The 8,554-nt window shown below is 47.1% G+C and overlaps 1 protein-coding gene across 1 annotated transcript; it reads right to left on the minus strand.

The window, feature by feature from the left end:
• Positions 1-1,340: 1,340 nt before the first annotated feature.
• On the minus strand, positions 1,341-3,935 carry LOC123504439. Its single transcript, XM_045254951.1, has 5 exons — positions 3,400-3,935; positions 2,953-3,337; positions 2,250-2,776; positions 1,602-1,965; positions 1,341-1,505 (listed from the first exon to the last, which is right to left on the minus strand). The coding sequence occupies exons 1-5, from the start codon at positions 3,933-3,935 to the stop codon at positions 1,341-1,343; spliced, it is 1,977 nt and encodes a 658-aa protein (XP_045110886.1).
• Positions 3,936-8,554: the final 4,619 nt, after the last annotated feature.

The following is an 8,554-nucleotide window of genomic DNA, read 5'->3' on the forward strand; positions in this document are numbered from 1 at the left end:
TCCAGGGCTCATAAGGATTCAAAAGAGGCCACGAAAATCTATGGATCCTTATGAGCCCTGGTGTAGTCCTGTGTGGGTACCACAGGCGTGGTAGCTGGCCGGTCTTCTTCAAGAAGGCACACGTAAGGCGAAGGACAGCAGGTTACCAGGAGAGGTGGACGCCTGAGGCCGCCAGGAGGGTGGGCAGGTTGAGTGTTGTGATGGCCAGGGCGGAGAGCCGGGAGCGTAATGCAGTATGTTGAGAGAGGAGGCATGGGCATTGAAGCAGGAAATGTTCCATGGCCTCAGGGGTAGTCCTACACCAAGGGCAGAAGGGATCACAAGACGTAGGCGATGCAAGTGAGCACTAAGCGTGGTGTGGCCCAGGCGGAGGCGGGCTCTGGTTGATGTGCCTTGCGCTTCTTCCCGTGACTGACTGACTGTTTGAATCTTGTAATGGCGCTCATCCTCCCCCGTTGATGGAATCCCCATCCATCAACCCCTTACTACCTGCGATCCGCGCGCCATCTGTTAGAAGCGAGGTTCCCTAATCAATTCCTCCAGCCCGCCCATTGAACCCGTATATTCTCCATAGAATCCTTGGTGTCGCCCGGCCGCCCGATTCGTCCAGCCTATCTTCAACCAATACCGCCAGCCCAGGGCACTATTAAGAGAATACAAGATTATCCCGCTTTCCGAGTTCTGCGCACCCAGTGACGTCACGGGGATGCGGGGTGGGTGGTGGCTGGGAGGTTGGTTGGGAACGGGGTACGGGTAGGGAAGGGGGGTGAGCATGTTCACCAGAAAAGAAAACAGGTGGATAGGAAGAGCAACTACGACAGACTCACATTACTCGCATGTACACACAGACTCTCTCTCTCTCTCTCTCTCTCTCTCTCTCTCATGTAAACACACACACACACACACACACACACACACACACAGCCCATGTAGCTCAGTGGTTAGAGCGCTGGCTTCACAAGCCAGATGACCGGGGTTCGATTCCCCGGCCGGGTGGAGATTTTTGGGTGTGTCTCCTTTCATGTGTAGCCCCTGTTCACCTAGCAGTGAATAGGTACGGGATGTAAGTCGAGGAGTTGTGTGGTGTTCAGCAAAAAGCAGTCAGCAATCCGGTGATCTTTATTCCCTTGGTGTACAGAGGTGTGGGGCGACTACACAGCTCGCCTTCTGCTCTCCTCCTGACCCGACGCCTCGCGTCACAGTCGTCCTCACTTCCCCTCCCATAACAAGCAATTAACTAGGTAACTAGGTACAAGTGTAAGAGCCAACGACACCCAAGTATTTAACCCATCACCTACACACATCATAGTACATTACAACACAGATACATATACATTACATTACACACCCCTGATCTCCAGGATCACAACAATATCGCTGCAGAGGGTGCCGCTCACGAGTACTCCTTCGAAGCACGGCTTCTCGTGGTGCCTCAGGTGGGGGTTCAGCCACCTGCGGCTGCAGCAGCTGGCTTTGCGCGTCAACATGAAGCGGGGGTTCATCTTCTACTCCCGGTTCATCTGGAGTGCCAGCTTCGTTCACTGAGAGGCTGCTGCGGTGTCTACGCAGTCTCGTACTCGGTACCGGTAAGTACCACTCACGGGAGCTGATGCCACAGTTTCCCCGTCCCGGGGCGTCACGTTGTACAGGTGGACTGCCTCAGCAACGGAGCAGCCCTTCCTCGCTGCTATCACCTTCACCGTGCGATGGTTCCTTTCCACGATGCCGTTACCAGACGGTGCGTATGCCCCTCTGAAGCGCAGCGACACGCCCCAGCGCGCCGCGAAAGCTGCGAATCGCCGGCCTCGGAAGACAGTGTCGTTGTCACAGAGCAGTTCCGCCGGCGCTCCTCGCTCGCAGAAGACTTGTTCCAGGTGACTGACGACGGTGTCCGCATCTGGACGACGTAAGTGCCGCCACACAGCGAACCGAGACGGCCCGCAGTCGACAAGGGACAGGTAGGCGCTACCGAGGCCACGTCTCAGTCACACTCAATGACCCGTGCTGCCACTTCGCCGGCGCTGGGTCGATCTTGCGGCACACCTCACACTGCCGCACAGTAGCACGTGCTTCAGCACGCGTCACTGCTCGTGAGATGTCACGTCGTGCAAAGAAGAGTGTGCGTCGCGCGCCGGGATGGCCAGCACGTATGTGAACGTCAGCGACACTCGCCACGCTGCTATCCCGACTGCTAGCTGCTGATGCTGCTGCTACCGCTGCTACACTCACTGCCGATCCGTCTTTGTCACCTCGCACCCACTCCTGGGACTCGCGTGAGGGCGTCGGCGCGGTTCTCTGAGGAGCGTACGAGCGTCACAGACATGACCAGCTCAAGTTCCGTCACCAGCTGCCGGATGACATCTACCCGACGGCGAATCAGCATCTCCCCATGAGCCTTGGTGCGAAGACGTGCCCGGCCACTCAGCGCATCGTCAATCCAGCGGTAGACAGTCGCAGAGTCTGTTCGCAGATCGATGGTTCGCATGCCCCACGCGATGGCCAGATTGACGCCACGAACTGCTGCGTCCAGCTCAGCCATGTTAATGTGGGAGCTCTCATCTCTTCTAATCCAGCATGCGTCCTCGATGGCAGCTCCTTGCGGTGTTTCCACAACAACACCGGCAGCGATAGAGCTGGCGTCGGTCCACACCACTGCCTGGTCTCCATGCACGCACCATTGCCCACAGCACGGATCTTCTTTGGACAGCCTGCTTGACACGTACTCCATCTGCTCGCACAGCGCGTCATCCCCGTCACGTCGTCCCAGCCCCGGGTACTAGCGTTCACCTGCCGTTTTATCCATGCCACTGCCGGTCGCAGCCAGCCGCCCACCGGCAAATGAGCGATCAGTCGCCCGCACCACGCAAACACTGCACGGCGGGTCACTTGTTTCGGTGGCGCGGCAACTGCGTTGTCTCGCGTCCATTGCAGTTCCCCGTTCACCGGACGTACGCGTAGACCCAGCAAGCGTGCCCCGTCCGCCACACGGACTGGCTGTTTACACTCCAGCCCGTAACTCGCGAAGTGTGCAGCAACCTGCTCTGCACTGACCAGGTCTTCATTCACGAGCAGGTCGTCTACGTACGGCAAAACTGCTTGTTCGATCTTAGAGTCTTGAGCCAGGATGGTCTTGACAACTGCTTTCATAACTTGTGGAGCGATGTTGAGGCCAAATCCAAGGCGCGTTAAGCAGTACCGCCGACCTCTCACCATCACGGTCTGGAAAGGCCACAACTGCTGATCTACACGCACCTGTAGATACGCCTTGCGTAGGTCGAGGACGGACACGTTCTCTCCATGCCGGCGCCACTTCCTTAGTTGGTCAGAGCATACGTCGCTGTCGGCAGTGAAGGCAGTCACGCAGTCATTTAGCTCACGGTAATCGAGTACGGGCCGCACCTTACCGCCATTGTTCTGCCGCACTGCCATGAGCGGTAGAAGCCCCCGAGGTGCTGCTCATCGTGAGGTACAAGCCAACCACTTGTAATCCACGACTCCAGCTCCTGGCAGAACGCCTGTCGCATGGAAAGGGGCACGTTGTACTGCTCCACTGTGTTGCCGAGACAGTCAGGGGCAGCACCATTCGTCCACTTCCACGTGACGATCCACGTCCGACTCACTGTGTTGAACTGCACGCTGAAGTCAGGGGCGTCCACCACCAATGGCGCAGGGGCAGCGGTGCCACACAACCGTCGCTGTCCAGCGCCGCAGAATTGAACATCAGAGGCAGACTTCACCGTGACTCCACCAAGTGCCTCGATGCCTGCGATGCCAAGTACAACATCCGCGCCCAGGGGAGGCTGGCTCACCACCAGTGCTTCGAGTCTGGCACACAGGCCAGCAGGAGTCTCCACAGACACCTCGCCGACTCCAGTACACCGGAACGTGTCTCCACTGATGGTCGTTACGCTGGTGATCCGCGGTTGCCACCGCATGCAACACGAAGCGTGCACGATGGTCTCGGTGCTGCCTGTGTCAACGAGCACTTGACAACGACGTCCGTTGACTAACAGCTGCACCACTGGCAACGCGCCGCTCACTGGTTTCCGGAGGAGAACGCTGGCGCTGATGCGTCCCTCCTACGTCGTTTCCCGTCCACGGGCATGCTGCAGCAAGATGCCCCGGCCGGCCGCAATTCCAGCAACGACGAGTGCGCCTCGGTGCTCTCACTTGTTGCTCGTGAAGCTGCTCTCTGGCCGTTGTTGGTTGACCACGAGCCTGTGTCACTACAGCTCCAGCAGCCACACCAGCAGCTACACTCTCATCAGAGAGTACAGCACGAGCCCGGGCCAGCACACTAACCAGGTCGAGGTCTTCGGCCCTACATCCAGCGCGAATTGTTCTGCGAATGTCATCTGGCAGTCCAGTCACGAAGGCACAGGCGAGGGCACGCTCCGGGACTTCCCCAAACAAAGTTGATAATCTCCGCAGCTCTGCCAGGTAGACGTCAGCGGACTCACCCGGCCGGAGGCGGCGTGTAGCGAATGCCTCGGACTGGAAGGCGGCGCCCCGAAGCTCGCACAACATCTCGGCCCTTGTCACCCATTCTACGACGTCCGTTGTACCGTCGAACTCCGGGATGAGTCTAGCGTCAAATGGCGTTGGTGTAGATGGGCTCGCCTTCACGTCTTCCGGGTCTTCGGGCATGACTGCCTAGATAGCTTGTGGTGTTCAGCAAAAAGCAGTCAGCAATCCGGTGATCTTTATTCCCTTGGTGTACAGAGGTGTGGGGCGACTACACAGCTCGCCTTCTGCTCTCCTCCTGACCCGACGCCTCGCGTCACAGTCGTCCTCACTTCCCCTCCCATAACAAACAATTAACTAGGTAACTAGGTACAAGTGTAAGAGCCAACGACACCCAAGTATTTAACCCATCACCTACACACATCATAGTACATTACAACACAGATACATATACATTACATTACAAGTTGTGACCTTGTTGTCCCGGTGTGTGGTGTGTGCCTGGTCTCAGGCCTATCCGAAGGTCGGAAATAATGAGCTCTGAGCTCGTTCCGTAGGGTAACGTCTGACTGTCTCGTCAGAGACTGCAGCAGATCAAACAGTGAAACACACACATAGTGCATAGCATGCTCCTATAGTGCTAGTTATAAGCATATTAGGAATCTCTCTCTCTCTCTCTCTCTCTCTCTCTCTCTCTCTCTCTTATATATATATATATATATATATATATATATATATATATATATATATATATATATATATATATATATATATATATATATATCCTTTCTTTACTTATTTGCACTGGCAAGTAAAGCCAAATTATCTTTTCTTCATCATCATCAATAACCCCACATCAGTAAATGCAAGAAAAGGGTAAGAAAATTCAGCATAAAATGATTAACCAACGTTTATTAAAAGTAAAATAATAAATAATTGCACACCTATTTTTACTTCTAACAGTGTAGTAGCTACCTGAACAGTTTTGAAAATTTTCTTTTTCTACACCTTGAAGATACATTGACCCTGTTCAGGACACGCATTCTAAAAAAAAAACATGCGACTCCTTACAAAGTGGGCAATAACCTCTTTAGGTAAAGGTATATATTTACACATGTGCTAGTTTTAAGTGAACTCTCTCCATGGTAACAAAAACAGGTTTTCCATTTTCTTAAGCTCTTCAAAGAAAAAGTCACTTGGAGTCATTAACCCTTCCTTGTTACGACTAGCTGCCTCATTCCATGCGTTTTCACCTATCTTAACATGCCATCCAAGAAAGTCATGCTGTGGAAATTTGAAGGCTAAATAACCACCAACATATCGCATAACATATCGCATAACATCATCATCGAAGCTATTTTCTGTGTCATCAGCTGCCTCCAATTCATCAGCATGAAGAGAGGCAAACATCATAGCAGATAAAGACAATTCATGCTCAAAGGAGTTCTCATGAGAATCATCATCTGTAGGCACGCTATTATTAGAGCATTCAGAAATATCAGTTACTAGTGATGCTGATACATCATCATCTTTCCATTTAATATTAATATTATGTGCAAGTAGCTTGCTGTCTGTTTTAAGAATGTGTAACCGCACTCTGTGCTTAAAGGGAACAGGCGACGGATGTTCATAGGAAGCATCCAGTTGTCTGAGCTTGCAAAAAAGATGCTCTAGTCCATCTTGATTCAACCTGTGTGTCAATAAGTAGGAAAAGTTGTATTTTTCCTTCACCATGTTATACAATTTTTGCAAAGACTGAGATGACACAATGAGTCCTTTTTGGAACTGATACATGTATCTGCTACCAATGACTTTCAGTCTTTGCAGAATGTATCATACGATTCAATATGTCATTTTGTGCCTCATGATTCAGCCCATATGCATGTCTAGAGACTATGTGATTATAGGGAGCTCTAGAATTCATGACGTCAAACCAAGAATCACATAGGTAAATTAATTGGCTTGTGTCATCCCAGTCTTTTCTTTGTAGCAATCTTCTATCTCCAAAGTATTTTAGAGACTTAGCATTGGACTCTGATAATAGCTGAGCTGCACGACTTACTTTCATCCTCTTAAAACCATCAACATAAACATGGTTTTCTGATAAGCGATGTGTTTGTTGTTTTTAAGTGGCTGACACTCCTTGAGACAAGCTCTCTGGCGCATCCACTGAGGACGCGTCTCCCATCTGGAAATTGAAATCCAGAATCCAAAAAGTTATTTCTGATTAATTAAATGAGGTGAGGAGCGTCAACAAAAACATACACATCCCTATCAGGAGCAGCAGGATTTATGAAAGAGCAGTTTTCTATACTTATGCCTAAAGTTTTCCAGTTTGACATTGGTAGGGCCCAGATCGCTCACCATCCCAAAAACATTATACCCAGCTGCTTCATTTTTTTCTATTAGGTCGAACATAATTCCGTGGCTCCGTGCTGTACTGAGGCAAGAGACATATCTGCGAAAATTGAGTATTTACATTCATTCGATAGCCCATTTCAGGCTGCATATTGTGGTGTGTATGTAAAGGATGAATTCGTAAAAATGTGGGGGGTAGAAAAATAAAAATAAAGAAGACTTTTCAAACGCTGTGCAGCGGTGATTTCCAAGCTGTAGTGAGGCAAACGACTAGGCGACACGTCGTCTCGAAGCCCGTGACTATAACATGTAAGCGTTAAGCCTTTGTTGTATTTCTACAGTTATCCAGTGGTTTTATTATATCTTATGATGGAATATTTATATAAATAAGTTTGTTAAAAATGTACAAACCTCCACATTATAAATAAATTTCATGCTAAGTAGTTTAAAGACACAAAGCGCTGAAACGTATTTTGAAACATTAGAAGCCTAGCATACATTTACCATAGCCAGCTTAATGTCACAAAGAAAATCGATTAAATGCAAATACCTGTACAAACATCAACAACATGATAAAACGAAAACATGAGTGTAATGAAATATTGAGATAGAAAAAAAAAAAAATTGTGAAGGAAAGGATAGTTCTCTATTATTCGAGAATTTGTATTAACCTTTTACTGTTTACCGTTATTAAGTGCTACGATATTATCAAATGATCGTTCTTATTATTATACTCGATATCATCATAGCCTTGATGATTTCGTTGTTTTATAAGCTGTTTCAACATTTGTCTCTGTCAGTTTCTTTATGATTTCCTCAAGTAGCCTAAACAGGCAAGCGAATGTTATACCTATCATATTGGTGTTTCTTTTTCTGGAAATCACCAACACTTTTATGTTGCACTAGCTAATTATTATTGTTATTATTATTATTATTATTATTATTATTATTATTATTATTATTATTACTATTGTCGTTGCTGTTGTTGTTAGGTTACTTATTATGTTGCGTTATTGATTGAATATCAGTTACAGTAAATACTAGGCTACCATTATTCATGTAGCCTATTGTAAAAGAACTGAAGTTAAAATCAGTTGATTTTAATATTTATAGGCTTATTCATATATATATATATATATATATATATATATATATATATATATATATATATATATATATATATATATATATATATATATATATATATATATATATATATATATATATATATATATATATATATATATATATATATATATATATATATATATATATATATATATATATATATATATATATATATATATATATATATATGAATAAGCCTATAAATATTAAAATCAACTGATTTTTAACTTCAGTTCTTTACAATAGGCTACATGAATAATGGTAGCCTAGTATTTACTGTAACTGATATATATATATATATATATATATATATATATATATATATATATATATATATATATATATATATATATATATATATATATATATATATATATATATATTGTGAGTTTTAGAGAGAGAGAGAGAGAGAGAGAGAGAGAGAGAGAGAGAGAGAGAGAGAGAGAGAGAGATTTACATAAATCATTTATTCTTTACCTTATTTGAGAATTCTCTTCCATTGTCAGACTGCAGGATATGGGGGGCTTCTTTGTCACAGAATATATCAACGAGGTGGAAAGCAACCTCTTCAGCAGTTTTCGTCTGTAGAGCCCGAAGACACACC

Source organism: Portunus trituberculatus, chromosome 16, assembly GCF_017591435.1.
Source record: "Portunus trituberculatus isolate SZX2019 chromosome 16, ASM1759143v1, whole genome shotgun sequence".
Lineage (NCBI taxonomy): Eukaryota > Metazoa > Arthropoda > Malacostraca > Decapoda > Portunidae > Portunus > Portunus trituberculatus.

What these genes read in the sequence shown, in the direction of transcription:
- LOC123504439 (XM_045254951.1), bottom strand. Translation starts at nt 3,935, where the DNA reads ATGCGGTGGCAACCGCGGATCACCAGCGTAACGACCATCAGTGGAGAC. An exon ending in GTCCCAGGAGTGGGTGCGAG is followed by an intron (nt 1,966 to 2,249) that starts GTGACAAAGACG and finishes TGGCCTCGGTAG; the next exon opens with CGCCTACCTGTCCCTTGTCG. An exon ending in AAACTGTGGCATCAGCTCCC is followed by an intron (nt 1,506 to 1,601) that starts GTGAGTGGTACT and finishes AACCGGGAGTAG; the next exon opens with AAGATGAACCCCCGCTTCAT.